The sequence below is a fragment of the Pogona vitticeps genome, chromosome 1, assembly GCF_051106095.1.
Source record: "Pogona vitticeps strain Pit_001003342236 chromosome 1, PviZW2.1, whole genome shotgun sequence".
Lineage (NCBI taxonomy): Eukaryota > Metazoa > Chordata > Lepidosauria > Squamata > Agamidae > Pogona > Pogona vitticeps.
Genome location: NC_135783.1, coordinates 203682286 through 203709471, shown reverse-complemented (window position 1 = coordinate 203709471; position 27186 = coordinate 203682286). Strand labels below are relative to the sequence as shown.

The 27186-nt window shown below is 42.0% G+C and overlaps 1 protein-coding gene across 5 annotated transcripts in view; it reads left to right on the top strand.

Moving 5' to 3' along the window:
• The window catches only part of MYO3B (myosin IIIB), a 324047-nt gene that overhangs the window by 199596 nt on the left and 97265 nt on the right, over positions 1-27186 (top strand). For all 5 annotated transcript variants that reach the window (XM_078394391.1, XM_078394389.1, XM_078394393.1 and 2 more), the window contains 3 exons: positions 15516-15627; positions 19168-19330; positions 22251-22331. In XM_078394391.1, coding sequence (XP_078250517.1) covers positions 15516-15627; positions 19168-19330; positions 22251-22331 — 356 coding nt within the window. The remainder of the gene's footprint in view (positions 1-15515; positions 15628-19167; positions 19331-22250; positions 22332-27186) is intronic.

Here is a 27186-nt window from a genome sequence, read left to right as displayed (position 1 = left end):
AAGAAGGCTCTTGAATTGAGCTAGGCGCTCCATTCTGTGCTTTGTCCCAAATGGCATTATGAGCTCAACTGCATGCACCCACTGCCTCTCTCTCTCTCTCATCATCATCATCTCCCCTTGTTCTTGGCTTTTAGGCAATGCACATGCCAAAGAATGGCAGCCCAGAAGTGCAGCAATCATGCATGCATTCATGCACCTTCAAACTGAGCAAGTGAGCCGTGGCAACATCTGAGAAAGGAAGAATTCATGTGTCTAGGCTTTGAACTCATCTCATATAAAAAACAACCACCACCCTCCTCTTTCAGCACCAATCATCCTCAGATTTTTCTTCCTGCTAGGAGACTTGGGGAAACAAAAAAGTTCCCTGAGATATCAGCCAACTCCTGGAGGCTGGCAATCGTGATTCTACGTTAGCTTTCTCTTTGACATGCTGTTTTTCTACATGCAGATAGTTTTGTTGGTGTTTTGTTTTTATGGAATGGAACAACTGCACATAAAATCCCAGAGCTGCAGTGTCAAATGGTATAGTATCAGGTAGGAGTCCCCTAGGATTCTTCCTCATGAGGAGACTAGCCTTTGTTTCTAAGTAAATTTATTTTAAATATAACTATTAAATATAAGACTCAAACCTCTGTAGGTTTAAGAGAAATCTGAGCAACCCCATAATCATAAACACCTGTATTTGAGAGTAACGTTTGTTGAAATTACTATGGCTTAGTTCAACACAAAGGTATTTGAGAAAAGAGATCACAATTTTAAGTCAAGCCCTCTCCCTTAATTTCACATTGTTTTAAATTCATCATATTTTAGGGCATTACGGTATGTTTTAATTTAGTATGCTTGCCATCTCTACACACTTCAAGCCAGACCAATGGAAAAAAGAATGAATTGTTCTGTCATCTTGGCCAAGGTTGAGAAATGAGACTGGATCTTGTGTCCTGCAAGATCATTTGCAATATTGTTTGAGTGGGCCAGCCTTTCAGCTTAGCAGGAGAGGTGAAGGGCTGGGAATGGGATCTGAACCCGAGTCACCCGAGTCCTACACTGAAGTTCTGTCATTACATCACGTTAGCTCTCATTTTGAGTTTGCTGAGCAGCTGATGAAATCAACGTTGCCATCGGCTGTTTATGACTTTGTCATCATGTTAGGTATTTTCACACTCTCGCTCTCATTGTGAACCACCCTGTTCATAGATTACAAATAAAATAGTATAAAATCGGGTGTATTTGTATGAGAATTATAATTTTGATATGGACCAGTCAAGTGTTTTTTAGGCTCAAAATAGTTGAATACATAGGAACAGTTGAGAAAAACAGGTCAAATGCTAAACAGACCGGCACTTTCTTTGTTCCTAATCAAAAAGCCATTAGGCAAGTATGAACAAGAGTTTCGAAATGTCAGTAAATCTGAGGATATCAAAGATTTTTCTAAGCCAGCAAGTTAATTGGTATTTTGATCCTTTTGAGCAACTTAACAACAAAATAGATGAACCAGCAGTTTTTCCCTCCTTGATGTTATTATACAAATAGGTATACTTCTTATCTTCGTGTTCAATAGGGGCTGTTTTGTAAACTCTTAGCAGTAAGGATGAGAACAAAGCAATCAAAGACAGGAAACAAGGTCTATCAGGCTGAGATAAATAGAAGCTAAAGTCTAACTGAATACTTTGGCTGTGTTTTGTTTCCATGCTGCATAAAACTATTTAGGTAGCAGATGTGAAAGGTAGTTTACTGCAGGTGAACACAAAACTGGACTCCTGCCAGTTCATTTATTCTTATTACTTATGGAGCCTGTGATTCTCAGAATAGTTGAAAGTACCAGATTAGGATTAACTTGGAATTTGGGTTAGTTTTAGAACTCAGTTTTGGTGCTAAGGTTTAGTTTTGTTTTATTTATAGGCCACCTTTCTCCCCACAAGGGGACCCAAGGCGGCTCACAATAGTAAAAAGAATAGAATTAAAAACATAGTAAGTTAAACGTTAAAAAACAATTAAACTATATGCTAATTAAAATACAATCAAATAATTGAAAGCAAGCAGACATTAAAACTATCTTAACTTTAAAAACTTAATGAATCAGAGCTTCTCAGTCAGATAACTGGATTTCTGCCTCGTTGCTCCGTCTAGCTCAGGGGTAATAAAATGTAGCCCATGAGCCACATACAGCTCCTAATAACAACTGGACATCAGATTAAAACGTTTCGCCACTCATCCAAGTAGTTTCTTCAGTCTGAGGAGAATACTTTATTGTTACAGCAGCAAGCCATAAATAAAACAAAATTGAATGCGGAGCTTCAAGTACTGACATATACTGCAAAAAGCCAAATCAAATAAACAAAAAGCAATAAAACTACTAATGTAACAATATAAGACCAATGTCTAAGGGTTTGGCTATCTATTCTGGCTACTATGGCATGCCGCCCAAAATTTCGCTACTAGTTCTGTAGTGGTCCGATTTTGATCAATTAACAATTGGTTACAGTAGTCTGAGTCCGATTGGCTTGTCATGTCTTTTAAGAGAGGTGTAATATATTTTCCTCGAATCTTGTTATGTCTGTTACATCTGAGCATCATATGCTCAATAGGTTCAATTTCACCAGATCCACAAGAGCAGAGTCTCTGTTCCCTCGGGTTCAAAGATCCCGAGTCTGAGGAGAATTGATAGAAAATTCAATTTCCAGATAACCTCAGCTGGAGGACTGAGAATCTTAACAGCTCCTAATAAACATTTTTTTTTCAGCCCACCAGATTCTTAGGACCCTCAGTCCCCCCAAAAGAATTAATTTTAAAAAAATACTCAAAAACTTCTTTATGCCCTCTAAAAGTGTTGAGGGGAGTTTTGCCATCTTTGAAGGCCTCCTGTGGCCCTCCCATTGCCCTTCTGAACATTAATTTAAAAAAATGGACGGGGGCATTAGAGAGCACAAGGGGGCTTTTCAGTGTAAAGGACATGATTAAAGTTGGATACATTTTCCGTTCACTTTACTTTAAAAAAATTAAATATGCACATTAACCACTTTGACCATGCCCATCTTCTTCCTCTTCCTCCCCCTCCTCAGGAGTGTAGCCCTTGGGCTGCTGGAAAAAATGTGAAAAATGGACTTTGACTCCACTGAGTTGGTCCTTCCTAATCCAAGTTCAGTTGTAGCAACAGAGAAGAAAAGACCTTATTCAAAAATCTGTCATGCAGTGCATCAAAATAAGGCAATATTTTATTTCAGTGACTTTATTCTGAGCTGTAATATTTTTTTCTAATTCTTCTATAGCAGCTGAGGACAATTACACTGTCCCTTTGTGAGCACCAAGTACGGAGAATGTCTTCCCCTTTTGGGTGATGTAACACTGGCACCCAACGTGGAACCGAAACGTTCAATTGCAAAGGTTCCTGTGGCCCCTTAAGGACCATCAAGGCTTTCAAAGCAAAAACAAAATAATCTTTCTTTGGAATTGATAAGACTTTACCAGTGGAATCAGACATTGGACATGTTACACTTTTAAAACTACACTTCCCAGAATCCCCCAAGTAGAATGGCATTTGGCATTCTGGCTGGGGGGACTGGGGGAGCTGTAGTCCCATATAAGTAATGTTTCCAAACTCTTTGTGGAGTATTTTTACTTATTTATTTTTATTTATTTAAATTATATCCCGCTCATCTAGACTGAAGTCTACTCTGGGCGGCAAACAACAGTACAAATAATAACTATATTAAATAGCACAACAACAGTAATACAACAAGAAATGGCAATGGATAAATTAGGTATGGACAAGAGGGAAGGGCTGCCTAAAGAGCCGGGTCTTGAGTTTGCTCTTAAAAACACCCAGTGAGGGAGCCAGACGAATTTCCGGGTGGGGGGGGGTTGTTCCAAAGGCGAGGGGCCACTGCCAAGAAGGCCTGATTTCTTGTTCTTTCTCTCCGGGCCTCCCTCAGCGTTAGATCCCTCAACCGCCCATCCTGGCTAAAGCGAGTAATTCGGGTAGATCTAGGTGGGAGAAGGCATTCCGCTAGATATTGAAGTCCTAAACCATTTAGGGCTTTATATGTCATTAACACTTTGACATCAATGCTGGAAACAGTACAGAGAAAATAACCCTCAAAGCAGAGAGCTGAGGGTCACACCTAGTGAGTTGATTTCAGCAAATCTGTTCCTGGAATCAAGGGGGGTTTAGGAGCTAAGGGGTGTAAAACTAGTCATCCAATGAATGCCAGCCAGGCCAAGTGTGTGCCTTTGCAAACCCAAGATCAGCTTGTTTGGTAATGGAAATGAACAGAATTCCCACAATTATTCATTCCTAGGTAACCATAAGCCAGAAATTCCAGGAAGCAGAACGTAAATGCTGGTTAAGGATGCAGATCATCACTTCTCACGTTTATGTTGGCAAGAACAACAACAAAATCAAAACTCTCTTCTTCTCACCTTTATGGCAAGACATTTCCTGCCCACATTGACTACCATCCTCACCTTTGCAAAACTGATTCTTCCACAGTTTGCACAGTTATGCAGAATCACAGCAGCTGCTGCCCAGCCACATGCATGTTGACAAATTCAATACATTGGGTACCTGTGCCTTTTTGATAGCGCAAAAGGTTTGATGTGTATGTGTGTGGTTTGCTTTGTGAAATGAAAAAAGCCCACTTGTTTTGCAAAGAGGCACTTTATACGAATTGCGGAAATTTCAATAACAATATTTTTTTAAAAGTCTTGTTTCATTTTCATGCTGGTGACAGGAAATCTTACAGAAGTCACAAGTATCTCAACACACTATCTTGAAGGGTCAAGACCACCCTCCTCATCAAGAATATAATTTTTGTGAGAATTCACATCCCTAATAGGAGTTCAGGCACCTCCGTTTCGTAGAGAGATGGGTATGAAAAGCTAAATCCTGGCTAAACATCAAGAGTGAAATAACCTATTAAGGGGTAGCATGGTATTGTCATATTCTTTATGGGTTTTAGGGAGAATAGGAGGGGCAAGCAGAGTTCAATGAAAGAGGGTCCATCATCTCCCCATGGAGAGGTGTTTCAGTTTCTCTCTAAACATTGTGACGGTCTTTCTTTCTCATGCTCTGCTTTCTTCCTCTGTTTATCCAGAGAGATTTACAAATTTCAGGGATTCTGAGACAGTTAGACAGCCTCTGATTATGAAGACCAGAAACTGACTTTAGAGATAGCCCAGAATTAGAACTTGAAGTAGGTTAATGTTTCCGTTATGGGCTCTCCCTTCTATTTCTCTCCCAAGGATGAGTATGGAACTGTGATTCCCACTATTCAGAAGAGGAACAGTTGTCTTGTTGTTCCTGCTGAACAAAGGAGGGGTGTGTGGTCTAGGCTTTAGAAGGAATTTAAAGCACTTCTTACAAAGGATACTTGAAATCCCAGGACTTAGCATAACCCTCCAGTAGCTGATGGAGTGCTGTTTTAATTAGATTAGGACCTGGAGGAAGACAGAGCATTTAAGGATTTTAAGAGGTCAAATGCTAGAGTATAGATGGTGTGGACACTCCTGTGTCTATTTCAATCAAGGGTTTTGAAAAGAAACTTTGAAGTGCATTTTGTCAGAGTTCTCCTCTGGCTGCTTTTTCCAAGGTGCTTGTGAGGGGACTCATCAAATGGGCTGGGAAGTAGTGCTTTTCCCCCTAGCAACATGGCTGCCCCTGGAAATTGATACATTTCACGAACCATGAATGTTGATTTTGTAACTCGGTTGTCTGGGGCCATGCTTTTAAATGTATTTAACTGATAATGATAACTACAGATCTGGAGAATTTTTTTCTCCCAAGAAAATAGATCACTTGAATCTTATGGAACCTTGCATTGAAGTAGTCCAAATACCCTTCAAAATTAATTTTTTCAAGCACCAACCAGCAGTATGATGTTATTACATAAGAGAGTTAAGTGTAAGGGAGCATAGCAGTGCCTGATGCCATATTTTTAGTGTCATTTTCTTCCCATACTTTATATGTAGTTTTTCCTGAGAGCTTAACTGATGATGGAGAAACTATTACCACATTCTTTTAGCCTACATTCTTAAGTGCACTTACTAAGAAGTAAGGAGAAGAGGACCAAGCAAACTGGTACAAGATTGCACAATTCATCTATCCTTTTATAGGGATTTGTCAAAGTTAGATGAGCAGGGTATAGCGGGCTAGTAAAAGGAGCTTACGGCTACGAATTGGAAGCAGTCACTTACAGTGCTCTTGGTAAGGTAAGAGGAAGAACTTGCATTTATGGTTTGGTTCCAAGAATTTGTTCGGGATAAAATCTGTACTAAAGTACAGAAACCTCTATAGCACCCCTTTGTGTACAGGTGTGCTGAAGTTCTAAAATGGAGATAATTAGCCGTCTACTGTACAAGAAAAAGAACAAACCAATCACAACTTGAAGAAAGGGGAACTGACCTAAGGAGGAAATGATCAAGGATTCATTACTTGCAAGGGTCAAGATAGACAAGAGAGCCAAGCCCACCTGGCTACCTGTTGGTCTGTTGTCCCCTGGGGTTACTTTAAATACAACATTGCTGCACTTATTTTGACACTTGTCAGCTATTACCTTTGGCTGTTCAGTGCCACTTCTATATACACATTTTCTCAGTTTTTTCTACATGTGTAGGATATATTCAGTGAATTGCAGCTATACTATGCACACAATAATGGATTCCTTCTTGCCTTCCTTCTCTAAGAGATTGGCTCTAGATGGCAAGCACATGAATGCAAATTTGTAAGTGAGAGACACAGGAAATAAAAACAGGCCAGGTTACCATAGCGTCCTATTTTCGGAAACAGTTCGTTTGCTAGTGATTAGGCCCTTATTCCCTATTTCATTTTGGTGAAAGTGGTAACACTTGCATTTGCATTTCTACCTTTTATTTGTTCATGCTAATGGGCCTCATGCAAGTGCATCAGGACAAGAACCATAGCTTTGATCTTGGCTTAAATTTTCCCCGGCTCATGAAATCTCTCAGAAGGGCCATTTATTACAGAACAGAGTACTTTACCTTAGTTCTGAATTACACTATTTGTATGGCAAGCAAGTCTGTTAAGAGAACATTCACAAGACAGGATGATGCAGTGCTGGGTTAGGGTGGGGGGATGTCAGGGCAACCATGGGCAGCTGTGGCATCCTCAGGATTTGTGGTACAATGCTGGATAGGATGGAGAGGAAAGGCACTGTTAGCAGCTGGATTGCAGGCAAACCTCCACCATCCTCATCATACATGCTCTTCATTATAAGATACATATTTGGCATTGCATTGTTTTCCTAGGTATGCACAAATGGCATTTCAAAATCCGCCAATGAACTGGAGAGCAGGGATGGTTTCACCAAATGTTTTCCAGAGAGGAAGGAAAAGTTTTCTTAGGAAAAGTTGTAAGTGTGAATAAGTGTATGTCTTCTCAGACATGGGGCTCAATATTAGCATAAGCTACAGCCTTGCTATATCCCCCCCCCCCAAAAGCCTTGTTGCCTTTCTGCCTGGCCACTTGCAAATGGCAAGAAAGGCAACTGTCTTGGGCGTCTGGCCACAGACGTGCTTCCTCCACGATGCCAGTCTTTCTCGTCTTGGGTTGGCCATCCTGCAGTGTCCTACTCCTTGAGAGGCAATGTGTGCTGAAACTGAGGCCTGGGGCAAATTCTTGGGATCTCAGAGAGGGTGTCTTTGTGATGTCCCAAAGGCAGGGCAGCAAGGGTTGGAAGAGGGGACAGAAATGCTTCTGTGAAGTTGGTGGTATACCACAGCTTGCCCACTAATTTTACTTCTGCAATTTTAAAAAATGCTCCATGCTAGCCCTAGTCAGACACAGTGTGAGCTCCTCCTCACTACAGTTGTAGGAAGAAAAAAACCCTAAAATTCAGACCCAGTGAAGCACAAGGGATGCTGTATGGGAACAGTTCTTGTATTTTTATTGGAGAGCACTGTATTGAACAGTAACGTCCCTCCTCTCCTCCCTATTGCCTGTAAAGAAACTGATGATGGTGCTTGCAAGCCTGGCTTTTCTCTTCTGCTCTTGGATAAAGGATAAAACCGTCGGATGAAAATAGGAAAAAGTGGCTAAGTGGCAGTGGCAGCTCATCCATAAGGGCCAGTGGGGCAGTGCCCCACTTAAAGCTCCGTTTACCCCCAGTCGCCCCTTCCCTGACTGCATCCTAATAACAAGAACAAAGAGGACTAGTACATCCATTGAAGTGGTCAAGCAAGGGGAGACAATAGTCCCAGGAAGTAAAATGGGTATCAATTTATTATTTAAAGATGGGAGCCCAGTGCGTTTCAGCTAATGTATTTTTAGCCTTCTTCAGGGGCTATAATATGTAAAATAAAACAGTAAAAGCATATATGTGAGGTTCCTATTTGTATGGGACTACATATAAGGCATTTTTATAAAATTAGAACATTTTGGGCGAGGGTTAATACAATCATAGGTATTTAGAGTCATTTACTGGAGGAATAAAGTCATGTGGTAAGTAAACATGAGATGTCAAGGTAACATACCAATTGAATTTATTTTGAATCTGTCTCTGAGGTTTTTTTAGGGACAGTTTCCCACTCCTTTTCAGATAAATGGAGCCATGGCAGCAGGAGAAGGACAGTTTTATAAACATAATATGGCACAGCTGTGTACAAGGCTGAACCAGTGTGTTAGAGTCCCTGGCTAATTAACCCATCAAGGAAATGTGTGAGGGAGATAATGTGAGACTACAGCAAGAGGATATAATCTGTTTCTTCACTGAGATCAGCAGGAGCTAGTGAATTTAACTTTAATATACAGTCTATTTCTTTTTTAAGAAGGGCTTTTTCATGTGTGGGGACAACTTCTAGGATCCAGAATTTTAGATCTCTTTCTGAATGGTTATGTTGAGTGAGTGAAATGACTTACAAGGGGAGTTCCCATTTTTTTTGTTTCTGATGTTACTTCAGTGTTCCCCTATGGAAATTTTGAGGGGTCCAGATGTTTTCCCCACCTACAATTGGTTGCAAGGCCACCTTGATGGCATATATTACCCCATTAGTATTGCAGTTTGTGAACTTAGTCAAGATATATCTTTTGCCCTGTTGAATATCTATAAATTCTGTCCTCTTGCCGGTGTTCTTACAGTAGACACCCACAGGACACCCACATGGATGGTGTCCTGATTTTGGGGGGGGGGGGTTATCTTTCCAGCTACAGCCTGGTTTTTGGAGTTTTTCTTTAAATTCACTCTTAACCAAAATGTCAGCAAGATTTTTAGTTCTTTCTGAAAGAGATTTGTGCATGTTATGATCCTAATTATGGCAGATGACTTGCCTGTATGTGAGAGACTGTGTCTATACATGCATCCACACACCCTGGATGCTCTCGCCATCAGTTGCTGTGTGTTCCACCCCACCAAGCACAATGGCTATCACCTGCCACTGCTAACTGGTGGCTTGTTTCAGCAGGAAAATGGGAGGGGGAAAGAGGTGGGGGGGGACAGGGGGCTTGCGTGTCTGTGGGAGCTGTTTCTGCATAACCCAAAATGGGATTGTCTTATAATTTGTATCTGTCTCTGTCTGTTTAAATCTTATTCTGAAAAATACTCAGTGCATTTTTTATTGGGGAGTTTTTATTTTGCTTCCACATGGGGAATTTCTGGTTTTCTGTCTTTCATCTTTCCCTGCATAGAAACATGTAAAGCTTATGACGATCTAGACTAAATGTCGTGTTGCCTTAGCCATCCTATGTTTGTGGTGATTGTTCCTTTACCAAAGAAATTTTGTCAGTGCTTCCAGGATAACAGGAGTGGGAGGAGAGATGGTTTCTTCAAGACAGAGACATTATCTTTCACGTGTTGCAAGATGTTAGCAGTCTTTGAATATTGTGATAAATCAGGGAGCCATGGAAATGTTGCCTGATCTTCCCTATGGGAGTGACTAAACAAATTAAGGGTCTTTGATCTTTGACTTTAATGTGACTCCCATGAACCAGATAGGTTCCCCCAACAAAGACAGATGAACACAACCACAAAACCAGTTCTGGACTCTGTCTGGTTAGCTGAGAAAAAACACAGCAGAGTGCTAGCTGCTGCCAGGATCCGGTACCACAGTGAGCTTACAATGGGCCATTGATTTGCTTAGCTCATCGTACTGAAAAGGAACAGTTAAGGACCCAGTGGATAACCGTACAGGGCGAGGTGTAACCACTTCTTCTACTCAGCTGTCCATGCAAACATATGGACAGTGGGAGGAGGGCCAAGAGGACCTTGTGTTGCTCAGGGTGGAGTTAAAAGCAATGGACCTTCAGTCCTTGCGTGGTAATAGTCCAGTTTATGTAAAACAGGTAGACATGGCACTCACTGAAAATCTTTTCTAGATGCCTGAAGGCAGCGCCTGTTGATAAAATTAGTTACCTTGTAAGTATGGCGCCCAGTCATATATCACAAGAAATAGCAGCTAAGAGTGAATGTCTCAAAGCATCTGCATTAAAAGCACATCCATGCTTCAGATGCCCTCCTACCCCTCCGAGATTAAAACCAAGGTGTGTGTGTGTGGGGGGGGGGAATTCTGAACATTTGAGAATCTTGGAAGAACAGCAGACAACAGCAAGAAAGAACTCCCCACCAAGGTCTAGTCCCAGTCACATAAGAAACTAGATTACTTGAAAGTCATTTAATAAGCGATGGACTGGAGTTGGCAGATCCAAAGGTAACCTAACAAAAACTGGGTTTTGTACTGACACAGCCCTTTGTGAATGCAGAGAAGGACAGGCAATTGCATGCCTATGTCTGTGTGCTCTGTGGCCCTCAACATGTACCCTGGAGAATTTGATGTTAGCTGTCTGAAATGTTCTTGTTACTGACCACTCTTAGGTGACATTTATCTCATGTGTTTAAAGAAATCTAGATGGCAACTGTTTTAGTCTGCTGTAGCAAAAAAAAAGATCAGGAATCTTGTACTCATAGCACCTTTAAAACTAACTAGTTATTATTTTTCATATGTTTTCATGTGTCCAAACACATTTCTTCAGATGAATAGTTCATGCCCATCTCTAAACTACAACAGAGAATTCTAAGCACTCTACCAAACCAGAAACCTTAGGATCCTGTGGGATGGAGCCATGACAGTGGAATCAAGCTGCAATAACTGTTGTAGTGTAAATGTTCTGCAACATTTCTAGGCAACATTCAAATACTGTTTTTAACAGAGTAAAATGGACTGCCAATCCCTCCAGCCGTAATCTTACTATAATTATATCTAATTTCAGTTTTTTTAAATGGACCATACACCAACATTTATTTAGCTCTCTAATGTGCTATGCAGAGAAGTTGAAATGAGGCCTAAAGTAATAACGTGTATATAGAATTAGCTTCTATTGGAAATAGGAGTTTTAATTACCTGCTAGGGAAAATGTCAAAGAGATTTGTGGCACCTGTGGACATGATGAAGATGCTTTGGGTCTTTCACCAATGTTAAACATTTGCAGCATATACCTGCATATATCCACTCACACATAAGCCACATTATGTCTAAGATTGATTAGGTTTGCTGGTTTCAAAGGTTGAGACTATTTGGTTTACGTTGGTACATCCTGTATTTAAGAGTGCCAGTTTGGATTCTTTTTATTTTGCAAAGAGATGCAAGCAGAGATTGGGACTCTCCCATCAATAGTACTTTAACATTTTTAACATTGGTTCTGCTTCACCCTAACTAATTAATTGTTTTGATCAGCTTTGTAATGGAGAACAAACAAGATACTTGAAGTGGACAGAGAAATTAATTGTAGACATTTGCCAGTAGGTCATAAATCAATGTCAACGGTAGATTTCAAATGTGCCTTGAGGAAATGGCCAAATTTCATCCCCCATTCCCATTAGCAGCCAAACTAAATGGTGTTTTTTTTTCAGGGCCTTGTGGTAAATACTTAAACAAGCCTCATGACTGAAAACATCTCTTGACATTCATGGCGTATTAAAGGGCTAAGATGCTTGTCTCCATAAATCACAATGTTTCATTCTATTTTCATGGTGTACATATAAATCAAGGCTGTGTAGCCTGCAGCCTAGAGCCGCCCAGATAGCCATTCTGCAGGTTTTGCCATTTGCTGCCTCTGCCCAATACCCCCAGCAATCAGAGTTTCTGCTTCTAATGAAGCAGAGACCCTGGTGAGTTTGCGGATGACCACCCAACCACATATGGGATCCTTGGGTGGTGGAAGACACTGAAATGTTCTCCCACACACACCGTGGCTCGAAGCATCAGTTCTTCTGTACTGTTAAGGGTTGTGTGGAAGCAGCTCAACCAGTGCATTTCAGGGTTGTTGAGAGGGGACTATGAGAGCTGTGATCAAAGCAGTGGGCTCACCAGGATGCCAGTGAGTTTAGAAGTCCTCCTTGACTTCAGCAATCCCAAATTCTCTCTGTGCATGTGTGTGTGTGTGTATTCTTATGCATGTGAGTGCACACACACATGGAGCCCCTGGTTGCCCCCAGCAGACATCAGATGCAGTCCTTGGGGCAAAAAGGGGCTTGATGGATACTCGGGACTAAAAAGGGGGTCAAAAGGACCCAGAACAGCTTGAAAATAAGCTTAGCTTTTGGTATTTACCAACCCCAAAATACCAATATTCTACACAATTAGCTAGATTTTATTTTTATTTCCTAGTAAATGCTGTTTTAAAAGCACTCTAAAAAGCAGGATGTAAATATTTTTAAAGAAAAATAGACAGCAGTTACTGGGATAAGATGGAATACATCCAGATTTAGAAAGAAATTATTATTTTCCCCAGGTATTTCCCACCCACCCCAAATGTTCAAATGTTCTTTCTTCATATTTAACAAATTTACAGCAATTCTTGATGGTCCTTGGGCTTCAAATCTAAAATCAGACAGTGACATGTTTGTTGAACTTGGGCTATCTCTTGTTCTTCTCCTCCATCTTGGCTTGTAGGTATCTTCATCCTCTTGGCTTGTAGATGTTGTCCTATACTTCATGTTTACAGATTGTCCGTGTCTTCCTTACAGATCATAGTCACTGTAGGTGGGATAGATGGAGTGGATGAAGGAAGATTACACCAAACCATAAAATAGTCTGTTTAGGGACAAAACTGGAAAGACTGACTAAAATGGAGGAAGGGCCTTGGTCAAGCTAGATCTTGAAAGTAGACATTCCTGTCAAAGCCAGTTCCTCCCACCAACATGGTTGCTGATGGAGGGGAGCTGTCATAGAGGCCGAAAAGGCTGTATGTTGCCCACCCTTGCTATATATCTTGACTCAAAACTAGTTCCTGTAAAGATTAGGGAAGAGGATCCTGACTCTCTCCCCGTCAGATGTTCAAAATCCCATGAGTGTATAGAACTGCCACTAATTAAATGAAATACTTCAGTAGTTTGATGAATAGAGCCACTTGTATTTAACTTTGCCGTTCTTCTTAATTTTTTAGAGCCAAGCTAAAGCGGCAGAGTTTTCTCTTGCCTGGGATTGCATTTCTCTCCTTTTGTAATGAAGATGGATATGGAAGTTATTTTTATTGTAAACTAATTGCAGCCTTGACACATGCTGACAGAGGCTGAGGCTCAGCCATCTTTCAGTGTCAGGACCTGCTGAAGAGACTGCTAGCAATTAACTACTGGAGTACAGGTGGGATAGATTTGGGGAATGGAGGCGAACCTCAAGCAAATTCCCCTCACTTAGGAAAAAAGAAAAAGAAACGGTTGTCAGTCCCAATGTGGTTTGGAAAAAAAAATCTGTAGCATTGCTTTATTGACTTTTAAGATGGTTTTTTGGAGAGGCATCAACTGATAATTTCCAATATGAATTGCGGCGCTGTTAATGTTTCACGGTGGGCGTATGTGTACAATTGTTGAGTCTCATCCCAAGTCTGTGTCCTAGTAGGGGGCTCAGTGCGAACTCCCAAACCCTTCTGACTATGCCATTCCACCTCTTTGATGCTGCTGTCCATTTGACTCCCCACTTCAAGTGAGTGAGCAGTGGCAAGAGCTGAGCAAGCATCTTCTCAGCTTGTCCTCTCCCTCTTGGCATGGGGGGGGGGATATTGGGGCTGGAATGGCATGGTTCTGTTCATTCTGTTGGATTTCCATGAGCTTTCAGCAGCATTGAGTCTAGTATTCTTGTGGAATTCTTGGCTACAATGGAATTTAAGCAACTAAATCACAATTTTATGGTGGATCCAGCTCTTCTTGTATGGGTACATTCAAGAAAGTTGTGTTTGGGGGCTCCTGTTTTCCAGTGATCTAATACAGCCTCTTAGGACTCTGCCTTGCATCCTGTGCTTTATAATATCCACATGAAACCACTGTAAAATATACATTCAAGTTCTAAATTAGCATCTGACATGGGCAGTGGACTGGATGAGGGCAAACCATTCGCTGTTTAATCTGAATAAGACCAAAATGTTCCTGATCAGTAGACCAAATCAGCAGATATAGATCGGAAAATAAATGCTCTTCCATCTGTCTTGGGTGAGATTGTATTGAAGTCTCATTCTTCAGTTTGGGTGTATTCCTGGAATCAGCCTGAACTTTCATGTCCAGCTTTTGCCAGTGGCTGGGAATATTTGGAGATGATTAGGAGCACATATTTGTGTCACATTAGCATCTGAAGCATATTTGTTGGGAACTTGAGTGTCTTCTTAGCGCTGGCCCCTAAGCTCTGGAATTCCTTGCCAAGGGAGGCCCATATAGGTATTTATCATTGGACTGCTTCTAGCTGCCTTGAGCCCTGTTTGGTAGGAAGGCTGGACACAAATTTAATGAACAGTTTCATCCTTATAACATATTGATGTAATGATTGAGGAGAAGGGGCCTCCATGAAATGCGTCTGGAATTCACAAGTGAGCAAGTTCAAAGGTTTCTACTGTGTTGGCTACCAACACAGTAGAAACCTTTGTATTGGCTACCAACACAGTAGAAACAACCTGCAGTAAGTGTTCTTGAACACTTACTGCAGGTGACTCACAATTAAAACCCCGCATGTGACATGGGTAATGCCCGCCGTACTTGGGTAATGTTATCTTTTGTCCTGTAATTCACAAGCTCCCTCCCCTTCCCTCAGTAAACCAGCTACCTCTATGTGATTTTTATTTTAATTCTAAGATGGACTGTTACGCATTATCACTTTGACTGGATTTTTAGTACTACTTGTGTTTTCCTTTTTTGAATTTTCCATAACTCAGAGTGGCATTTAAAAATAATAATTGCATACTTATTGTTCTTAGCTCTAACATTGCCTTTGAATGATGTAAGATGCCTCTTTACTCATTGTTCTCAGCTTTAAACATTATCTTTTAATTATGTTAACAACTGTTGTATACTCATTGTTTTCAGCTTCAAATATTCTCTTCCAATGTTGGAAGCTGCCTTGGGTTCTTTTCAAGGAGAAAGGCAGCTAAAACAAACAAACAAGCAAACAAGCAAGCAAACAAACAAATAAATAAATTTAAGTTGCAGTTGTCCAACTTTTATGTAGTGAAAATGTAGCCTAGAATACTTGTAGGGCTTTATGATTATAACTGTTCTGACCTGCTCTTTCTTTGCTCCTGTTTTCTCTAGGTATTATTACATTGCTTTCAAGGCGCATGAAACTCCTCTTCCCAGCCAAGAAAGCTGTGTTGCGATTCTGCAAAAAGCCAAGTTAGACAAATGGGCTCTTGGCAAAACAAAGGTAGAATAAATTTGGTTCCACTTCTCTTAGAGCAAGAGATACCATCTGTGTGCCATCTTATAATATCTAGCTGCAAAGAAGATGATGACATGGGATGATGGTGGGATAGGGAGAAGATTCTACTCTCTAGGACATTTCTCTCACATATATGTCATGAGCTCCAACATTTGAAAAACAGGCAGTATGAGTTCATCATACAGTAGTTGACCTGTCTCGTATCCTCTGTAACCTGCTAGTTTTTTATGTTTCAGTCTGAGTTGGTAAGGAAACCAAATGCATTCAACAAGCAATTTTGTTTCATATGTATGTACGTATTTGTCACTATCTTTCTGTTTTTATGGGCAGTCAAGCCAAAACCAACTTTCAGTTAGGTAAGTGAGGTGTTTAAGGAGTGGTTTTCCCAGTTCCACACACATACCTCGTATGAGTGTCCATGGCCAAACAGGGAATCAAACCCAGGTCCCTCACTCTATCCGCTACACCACTATTTCTAGCTAGTTCTGTCTAGTTCTAGCCACATCATGGGAAACAGGGTAAGTTACAATCAATAAAATAATGTTTTTAAAAAGCTAAAACAACTCGAACTCTTTAAAATGTTTTACAACTCTTTAAAACCATTTCACAGTTCAAGTAAAACATTAAAAAAAAACCCTGACAGTTTAGAAGGCAAGTCATAATCTCATGAGGCCTTGAACATTTTGCATAAGCAGCAGGAGTTTTAACCGGGCATAGGAATAAAAGCAACATCCTTGTCAGTTATATCCCCAAAGAGGAGAGACTTTATAATTCTATGAAGATGATAACGGAGCAGGACCTGCTCTTCCATTACACACAAGGAGGTGGCTGCATTATGAACCAGCTGGTTTGAGGTGTCTGGAAGAGCAGGAAACTGTTAGTTATTTTGTTTATTGTAATGATATTTTTATAAGTGTAAGGGGGAAGCAATACTTGTGAGATGTTCTGCCTCATCTGTCCAGGTCATTTGACCAGTTTAGGGTACTATGTGCCTTGACCACAAGGGAAGGATGCTATGCCCTGCTTTGCCTCTGCCAACAAAATCCCTTGGGCCAGTCCTGGCACAGACGTATCATGTGCCTTACTTTCAATGTGCACCCTGCCTTCATTGCAGTTATAAACCTCACAGTCTATCTTAGTGCAAAGTGCACACTGGGGAGGAAAACTCTATGTTTGGTTCATTCCTCCCCCCCCCCATGTAAACATTCTACCAGTACATGAAAAAACATGAACCTGATTGGAACAAACTGAAGATTCATGTGATCCATCATCCTGCTTGAATGAGTGACCTCTAGGGAGCAGAACAGGAAAGCAAAAGCTTTCCCCCGACTTTGGGGTGTTCTCCTCTCTCCACCCCAAATCAGTAATCAAAGAACAGGGTCAAAAAGTCTGGACTGAAGCTCTCATAACCTCTCAGCCAGCATGGCCAGCAGCTGGCAATTGTATTCCAAGACCAGGATCCTATTAAGTCCTTGGACTGACAAAAGAAACCCATTCATACATCTCAGAGGAGGCAGTTCCCTTCCCCCCCCTCCCCACCACGCACCTGCCTCCAGTCCCCCAGCAGATTTAAACTCTGCATCAAATAGCGGAGGTGTGTGGAGGCTCCATGGGAAGGGGAGGTCTGTCATCTCCAAGACCGTTTGACCGCCATCCTCTGTCAGCAGAAGGACCCAATGGGATTCTGGCCCCCAAAGAAGATTTTCCAAGTCCTGTTCTTAATGTGGCCTGCAGCTGTAGCAGTGGCAGAGAGAACTGGAGGGACGATTTTTTTTAAAAAAAACAATTAACTAAACAGAAAAGATACAGCCTAACTAAAACAAAGAATGACATACATAAAGAACAAATCTGGAAGACTACTTAATCCATACAATAATATCATTATAATTATATTTATAACCCAATGTGCTCCCCTGCAACCCGGACGATGGGAGGTATTCTGTTTTCTGTTTATTGGCAAAGCCCCATTTCCCTTCCAAAAATACAATGACTCTTGCAGAGGTGCACAAACCTTCCCCTTTGTTCATACAAAATCAGTAAATTCTCCCCATATACAGTGGTGCCCCGTATAGCGAGGTTAATCCATTCCGGATTAACCTTCGCTATACGAAAACATCGCTGTGCGGGCAAGGAAAGCCTATTGGAACGCATTAAACTTAGTTTAATGCATTCCAATAAGCATCCAAACTTACCCCTCCAGCGATGTTTTCGCGTCCGGCGGCCATTTTGGAGCCGCCAATCAGCTGATCAGCGGCTCCAAAATGGCCGCTGGATGACCCGAAATGGTCCCCCGCAGCGTTTTCGCGACCTCCGTAAGCAAGGGGAGGGCACGAAAACACTGATAGGGGGCCATTTTGGGTCATCCGGCGGCCATTTTGGAGCCGCCGATCAGCTGATCGACGCCTCCAAAATGGCCGCCGGACGCCCCAATCGTCGCAAAGCGAGTGCGGCGATTGGGGCAGATCCGTATAGCGATCCTCAAAAAGGGATCGCTATACAGATTCTTCGTTAAACGGTGCGCTCGTTAAGCGAGGCACCACTGTATCTTTAAAGACATTCTTATTTATCAGATCTTTCCTTACTTCAGTATTACACATTAACTTGTCATTAATAACTATAATCCAAACTTTTCATTCATTTATTTGAAGATTGTACTTAACTTTCCTATTCTGTGCTATTATTAATCTATCAGCTGCTAATAAATTTGTAATAAATTATTTCATTGCCCAGTTCCATTGTTCACTCTCAAATACTGATAAAAGTGCTATTTTTGGGGGGACGTGTTTTTAAATGCAACTTTAGTATTTCATTTATTTCTTTAAAAGCTAACTTTTTAGTTAGCTAAAAAAAGTTAAATTTTTGATATATTTTCACATTCCTGCCACATACAGAAATAGATGCCTGCATCCTGAGCACATCTCCAACTTAAATTAGAATATTTATAATCCATATAGTTCAATTTCACCTGTGTTAAGTGCCATCTCCAGACTAACTTATAAAAGTTTTCTTTTACTCTGACAGACAGATGTTTTAAACTGTTCTTATTCCATATATTTTTTCACGTCTAAGTACTTATTCTTCTCTCAGGTCAACTTCCCATCATGTTTTTGAAGCCTGGTGGGCCTCTACATCTATCAATATCTTAAAATTCTACTTACTATCCCTTTCATTCTTTCATTCTCTTCTTTTTCCTTCTGTGGGAGACCTTGGATTGTTGCAATAGCAAAGAAAGATGGAGGAACATTTTATTTCACCTTCTCCCTTCTTGGTACATAAAATACTGCTCTGGCCAGATCTCTTGAGAAAAAAAATCTTGCTATGCTCAGACAAGGAAAACAAAGAAATATACTTTTTGCAGAGTTCCTGCCATCCATACTGAGGGTCCTGGGTAAATTGGAAACATCTCCTTCGAGAACAACTATAGTTTTCAACATTTTGCTGTTCATTCCTCCAATCGCCATCCAGATGTACAGTATTTGGTTGTGCCAGCTTGTATTGTAATGTTTGCCCCTCATTTTTTTCCAGGTGTTCTTGAAGTACTATCATGTTGAACAATTGAATTTGTTTCTGCGTGAAGTTATAGGCCGGGTGGTTATCATGCAGGCTTATACCAAAGGATGGCTTGGGGCTCGGAGGTACAAGAAACTCAAAGAGAAAAGGATTATCTGTGCCATTGCCATTCAGTCAGGTAAACACTCCGAATTCCTCTAAGTCTTAGGTGATCTCAGAGTAGCAAACTGTTCAACTGCATGCAAACTGCCTGTCCATTTTCCTAACAGCTAAATGTAGAATCCAAATAACATGTGGGGAGAGCTTTGTCTTTGGTTAACTGACACTAGTGATGCAATGGATCCATTGCTAACTTATCAACTTTTGTAATTGCCAAAGGAAATAACATTTTCATAGGTTTTGCTTCTAAACTAATGAAGAGCAGTGCGGTAAAATTCAAGGCTGAGAGGCAATGTAAAAACTGTTGCTGCTTCTTTTGGGGGGGAAAGAGAAAAAGTCTGCACATCTGCATTTCAGATGATTTCAGTATCTGTTAAGCTTAATAATAGAACATCAAATGATGTCACTTTTATATGCAGAATTATAACTATTAGGCCTTCTGGGGCATCTGTCTTAGACCTGATCCCTACTGTGCTTTTGATAGGAGAGGATCATCGCAAACTGGTTGGTGGTCTAGTGAATCCTCTAGATCCCCCCCCATCTCCCCATGCCTCTGCAACCATCCCTGTCCTTTCCTTTACGAGACTTGGTTTCTTGCTTCCCATGTGATTTCGCCTCCAGCTTTCAAGATGCTGTGCTTTCTTTTCTTTTCTGGCTTGGCTTTCGATGTGCATGTGTCTGTGTAGGAGAGGAGGATGGGGGAAGCACACCTTTCCGCCATCTGTTTGGCTTCCTTGCTAATAGGAAACTGCAAGCTTCTAAGCAAGAGGCTTTCCAAAACAAATGGAAAGCACTAAATTCTGTCCCAGATATAAAATTATATATATAAAGTAAACTAAACGGTTTGAGGGAGGGGCAGTCAAAAAAGGTCCGGGAACCTTATAAAAGTGATGCAAAGCGAGACATCATCTGGGTTTCAGGGAAATGTCCATTACTATCAGTGTCTCTAACTGGGAATGTACAGTGGTACAAACACTCCATTTGGAAGAGCTCTCCTTTTGAAGAAACAGTGCAACCAGGTTCTGGATATCAAATGGGAAGGGGGGGATTCTCTTGTGTTTTGCGTCAGGCAGCCAAATGTCCAGACTAAGAACAGCCCATGAGGAGCTTTTCCTGACAGGGCAAGCACCCTTCCCAGAGTGACACAGCACAGGTGTCTCCAGGTGGTTGCCTCTCGGACACACTCTAGCTTTGCCAATGAGCGTTTGTGAGGTTGAAAGCAGTATGGGAGCCATTGCGTCACTTTCAGTCTGAAGGGGGAAGGCTGGATGAAGCCTGGCAGACTGTTATTAGCTAACCCTGCTTTGGTCTGCCTCTGCAGCACACATTTGCCATCCTTCCTCTTTGAGATGGGAGGAGTGGGTTAAAGACAAAGCATTCCTGTTTAAATAGGGACAAAGCAGCCCACAACAGCCGGGACTACTCCTGAATGCTTTTCATTGTGTCATCGCCACATCTGACTTAAAGTGCGGCATAGACAGATGTGAATTCGGTTCATGGCCTTCATTCAGATCCCATGGGATAAAACTGTTGTGTTAGAGCAGTGGTCTCCAACCTTGGGCCTCCAGATGTTCTTGGACTCCAACTCCCAGAAGCCTTCACCATCACCTCTGCTGGCCAGGATTTCTGGGAGTTGAAGTCCAAGAACATCTGGAGGCCCGAGGTTGGGGACCACTGTGTTAGAGAGCATCTGAAGTGGTGCTACAACATAGTTCTGCCCTGCCCTTTGTTGTCTCAAGAGGCAGTTGACATATTTCTGACAGAAATACTATTTACTTTGGGCAGGACTTTCCAAAGAAGTTATTATGTTAGTTCATCGCAAAAATAAAGGGAAAAGATAAAAAATAGCAAAATATTGTAGCACTTTAAAGGCTAACAGATCTATTTCAGTGTGAGCTTTCAGTGTGATCAAAATCCACTTCTTTGGATACAGGGAGTGCAAAAATATATCCCCTATATTTATTCCGTGGTGATGAGAGTCATGAAGATACAGGTCATAGAAAAGGTAATAACGGTTAACATAGCAATGGAACTATCAAGCTGTTAAAAGTTGGCTATATAAACAAGTTCCAGTGCATCTTGAAGGGCTTCCATAGAGATCAAGGCTTCTTAGTGCACTGCACCAATTAATAACTCAGCTTTCTGCAATATCTTATGGGTGGGAAATATTTATCTCCCGTAACAGACTCACACCTCTGTCCCATAAAGAACTCTTAGCATTCCTATGACTGCCAAATCTTCCTAGCTTGTCAATCTGGCTAGGATCTTCTAATTAACTACTAGATAATCCCATTCCTGTGTGAATGAACCATTGTCGCTTGGTCTGATCACTGTATCCTCATCTAGACATTAACCTTACTACCATCGAATGAATATAGGGGACACTCCGTGAGTCGGAAGAAGTGAATATGGCCCATTAGAGCTCACGCTGAAATCTGTTGCTCTTTAAAGTACTAAGATAAGTTTTTTGGGGGAGGCTTTTCTTTTTCCTCTTTACTTTTTTCCGGTTTATTTTATGTAAGAAAATGTGGCTTGAAATGTGTTACTAAGCTGGCTTTTTCGTTTTGAAAAAAAAATGGCTTCGTCCAAGCGCTGCAATACTGGGTCGGATGTTCTGAATTATTTGTGCATAATTTAAAAATGTAAATCCTATAAAGGGCAACAGCCACTATTTCTCTTCCCTGCGAGGAAGGTGGCGAATCTTATCAAAGAGCACACACTGTGAAGAAAAGATGGGATGAATTGTTTGAAGTTTTAGGGAGCTGCTTCACCAGGCTCAGCCGTGGGCCTGCATCTGCAAGCCACTGGAGGGAGAGAGAGCACTTGGGTGGGACGGGGTGGGGGGAAAGTGCTGCAGCTCAACACTGCCGTGTGCGTCTGACTCCACAACCTTTCCTTTCAGTGCATGTAATTCACAACACATGGCTTTGTATTTTTAGCCTGGAGAGGATATGATGCACGCAGGAAGTTCAAGGATATAAAGAACAGAAGAACTGATGCTGCTATTCATATTCAAGCAGGTAATTAAAACAATATTTTCACAGCTGACACCTATTTTACCATGGATAACTTCCCATGTCACTGTTTGTGTCTGACAGAAATAACGCCCAGCCAAAACAAAAGGCGGTTAAGTGCGGCCTTGTCCTGTTCCATCTTTCTTGCTGTGCTTTATGTTAAGGCACTTTCAGACATCGGCGAAAAACTCTCTCTGACCAGGGCCCAGAAAATTCTTACTATTTTACGATTATGTAATCAATCTGTTTGTTGATTCCTTTGTCTAATTATATCTTGAAGCCATGATTGTGCAATGGTATGCTCGTTTGTCTTAGAGATGCCACCAAATGCTGTGTTTGTATCCTTTTAGAAAGCAGGATAGAAGGCTGAGGGGGTTTGGTGTTTGTGAGTGTGCATATAAACATGGGGATGGATGAGCTCTGAGGGGAGGGTGTTGCGTCACATCCCAAAACTCTTGAGGACTACATCTCCCTTCACTTCCAAAGACCACAGAGGGCTGCCTCTGTAACCACTAGTGGGAACTGCCCCCTCCCCAGATTTTACTTCTAGAAACAATGGTTTTTTTGTTTGAAGCAAGCAGATTGGGTCTTCCAGGAGACTTTGAGGAGTGCTCATCAGCTTATAAATGAGGTATGCGGGAAGCATCTTGTTTCAAAAGAAAAAAAGCCACAACCAAGCTGTACAAAAAGCTGCATGCCCCTTTTGTGGTCCAGTGGCACAGGAGTGTACTTCCTCCAAGGAAATGTCATAGCTTAATGGCAGAGCACATTTCAGAAGGTTACTTATACGCAGAAAGTTCCAAATGCAATCCTGCCTCCAGTTAGCAGGATCCTGGCAGAACTGAAAGTCCATCAGCTTCATTTCTAGAGAACACAGCTTATTAGCACGACACACATGGCATGAGAGGATCAGAATCATGTCCATTTACACCCTCCCAGCAAGCAAATTGTTTTTTGAGAGGTCAGCCTTGCCTCAGAGAGACACATTTCTTGTCTAAAACACACCACGTTTTAGCAAAAATAAGTAAATAAATAATTGCAATTCTTTTTTCCCCTTCTTTTTAAAAATGGGGATAATCTTTTAGAAAACTTCCCACTCCCTTCCAGTTCTATTTGGAACAGCTGGTGCAGTCCACAGCGTTCCTGTGGCCAGCAACATGCTCCCTGATCCACAGAGCCTGCCTGCCTGTTACGTGGAAAATCCTAGTTCAGCCCCTGGCATCTTGAATTCTGCTGAAGGCCTCGCCAGTGATGAAAGAAAACTCAAATTGAGCTCCTCAGGAAGAAGCACCACTCAGAGCAGATGCATGTGAGCTAGCTGGAGAAATACTCTCACCTATTCTCAGGTGGCTTCTCATGTTCCTAACCTGGTGGGAAAGAAATGGTGTGAGAATGATGTGAAAAACCCTCACTGGATGTTAGCCCAGCCACAAAAATGTGACGAATGCCTGGAAAAGGACCCAACGAAGAGTTAAACAAAACTGGCCTTACTAAACTGAACAGGCTAGTAGGATGGTGGTGGTGGTGGAGGAACTGCTTTGAGAGAGCGAAGTGGGGTGGGACAAGAACCCTTTTCTTGTTGTTGCTTCTCTCTTCCAAACATTTCCTCTACCGCAATGGTTCCCAACCTTTTGCGAGTTGCAACCCCCATTTATAACAGCCATGTCACCTGTGATTCCCTCTCCCCATACTTTGTATAAAAAGGCAATTTATTGGAGTCACCATATCCCTTCTCAGAATGTAGTGGCGTCTTTCTCTCCCTTCAATTCTGCCCCAAAAGGTCAAGGAAGAAATTATTTAGCAAAGGCTAAACCCATGTAAGGCAACCTGTGGACCTTCCAGAAAGCACTGGGTGACCCCCTCCTTGGTGGTCCCGATCCCCAGATTGGAAAACACGGCTTTATGGCTACTTTCTTCTACAAACCTGGCCAAGCCATTTCCGCTCGCCAGCAGGTTATCCGCTGCAGGAGGTACAGATTCCAAGGGAGGAATGGGAGGCAGGACCAAGGGTCTCTTGCCTCGGTCGCTCTGTCCACCCTGAATTGCTCTCTCCGCAAGCCATTTGTGGTGGCAGCCTCAAAAGAGTGGAGTACGTGCATTCATTTGCACATCGTGTTTCTTTTGCCCCAGTCCCCAAGAAACATAAAGCTAGCCTGATGCCCTCACATGGGGTGGAGGATTGTGTCCCCATTGCCAGTGTTGAAACAAAGACTCAGCTCCCAGTTTGTTCCATTTTGAAGGCAGAAAGGGAAGGGCATCTGATCGCCTACCACAGGCAACAACATTATCTTCAGCTTAGCCTGTTAAAAACTTTGTTCAAGATTGTTTTTTTTTAAAAGGGATTTAGAAGCATTCCTGTAAGCCAGTTCACACTTTACAGGGAACAGAATAATCTCTTTTTTGGTGTTTTGATTTACTATAGATATAAAATTAATATTTTGTACTAGCGGGAAACGCTCGCAAAATCTGGCACGTTTATCACTTGGTTGTTGAAGAACCGGCTGCTGTGCCCCAGGGCTCTTTTCCTCGTTAGACACTCCGGCAATGAGGTTTGGTTATTTTTCATTTGGGTAGCCAGGGCTTGCCCTCCTTGCCTTTTCCTTAGCACTGCACAAGGCGAGTAATACCAAAAGCTGTTCTGAGGAAGATGACTTGTTATTTAAACAACCTTGGCATTCATAAGTCGGACTTGCAATTACATATAGCCAGCCAGTAATACTCTTTTCTGAAATGCCCCATTCCATCAATTGGCCCCTCTTCCAACAGACTTGGCATGCTGTTAGCCATTGAACATGCTCTTTCCCCTAGTAGTGTACGTCTCGGAGTTCTGGAATGGAAACCTTCTCTGTTTAGTACACGTCTTACTGTTCAAACAGAAACCTCAGTACCTGTTGCGACTAAGTCTTGCTGCAGGGCTTTTGCAGTCATTTGAGTGTTTTTCTCAACCTGCCTTCTCAGAAATCTGGTTGCAGCTGCTGATAACTTCCTTTTTCTGCCCCATCCAGGTACGTAATGTAACCACGGTCCCTTTAACTTTAAACTTATGCTTCCAACGGTGTCTCTAGGAACATTCAGTGCCTTCACTATCTTTTTGTATTCTGTTCCGTGTTGGTGAAGGGCAATGTTCTCTTCTCTTAACCTTTTGGACCATTCTTTTGACTTAGCCATATTTCTAACAGGATAACATCCCTGTTGAAGTGCTGAAGTGCTGTAAAGAGACCATCACCACTGAGCTGTATGAAATCTTTTGTCTCTGCTGGATGGAAGGTGGAGTACCACAGGACATGAAGGATGCAAACATTGTCACATTAAGAACAAAGGAGACAGGGGTGACTGCAATAACTACCGTGGCATCACTCTTCTTAGTGTTGTAGGGAAGCTGCTGGCCCGTGTTGTGCTGAAGAGGCCCCAGGCGCTTGCAGACAGAGTCTATCCACAGTGTGGATTTTGAGCTAACAGATCCACCACTGACATGGTATTTTCCCTCAGACAGTTGCAGGAGAAATGTAGGGAACAACGACAGTCACTCTTTGTGGCCTTCATAGATCTCACAAAGGCCTTTGATTTGGTTAGCAGGAATGGCCTTCTAAAAATACTTCCCAAGATTGGATGTCCACCTCAACTCCTTAACATCATCAGGGCCTTTTATGAGGAAATGAAGGGCACTGTAGTTTTTGATGGCAACATCAGATCCCTTTGACATCTGAGGCAGAGTGAAACAGAGTTGTGTCCTCACACTGACTCTGTTTGGGATCTTTTTTGCTGTCATGCTGAAGCATGCCTTTGGAACTGCAACAGAAGGTGTCTATCTCCAGACTAGATCAGACGGAAAGCTCTTTAATCTCTCTAGATTGAGAGCGAAGACCAAAGTCCTGCTGAAATGGATGCAGGAGTTCCTCTTTGCTGATGATGCAACTGTTGTTGCCCATTCTGCTGAAGAGCTCCAACAACTCATGAATCATTTTAGCAAGGCCTGCCAAGACTTTGGACTAACAATCAGTTTGAAGAAAGCACAATTCATGGGCCAGGGCGTGGACTCACCTTCCTCTATTACCATATCCACGCAAGAATTGGAGGTTGTTCATGACTTTGGGTACCTTGGCTCAACAATCTCTGACACTCTCTCCCTAGATGTCAAGCTGGATAAATGCATTGGCAAAGCAGCTACCATGTTCTCTAGACTCACAAAGAGAACATGGCTTAACAAGCAGCTGACGGCATATGCCAAAATCCAGGTCTATAGAGCCTGTGTCCTGAGCACACTCCTGTACTTCAGTGAGTCCTGGACCCTTTGTGCATGGCAGGAGAGGAAACTGAAGACGCTCCATATGCGTTGTCTCCGATGCATTCTTGGTATCCACCTGGCAGGACAAAGTTCCAAATAGAGTAGTCCTAGAATGAGCTGGAATTGTTAGCATGTATAGGGACGTGATGCGCTGTGGCTTAAACCGCAGAAGCCTCTGTGCTGCAAGGTCAGAAGACCAGCAGTCTTAAGATCGAATCCACACGCTGGAGTGAGCTCCCGTCACTTGTTCTAGCTCCTGCCAACCTAGCAATTCAAAAGCATGCAAATGCAAGTAGATAAATAGGTACCACCTTAGTAGGAAGGTAACAGCGTTATGTGTCTAAGTCACACTGGCCATGTGACCAAGGAAAACTGTCTACAGATAAACACTGGCTCTGTGGCTTGGAAACGGTGTTGAGCATCGTGCCCTAGAGTCAAACACAACTGGACTAAATGTCAAGGGGAACCTTTACCTTTACCTTTTATACAGTACTGAAACAGTGACGCCTACTTTGGCTTGGACATGTCGTGAGAATGGCTGACGGTCTGATTCCAAAAGATCTCCTGTCTGGAGAA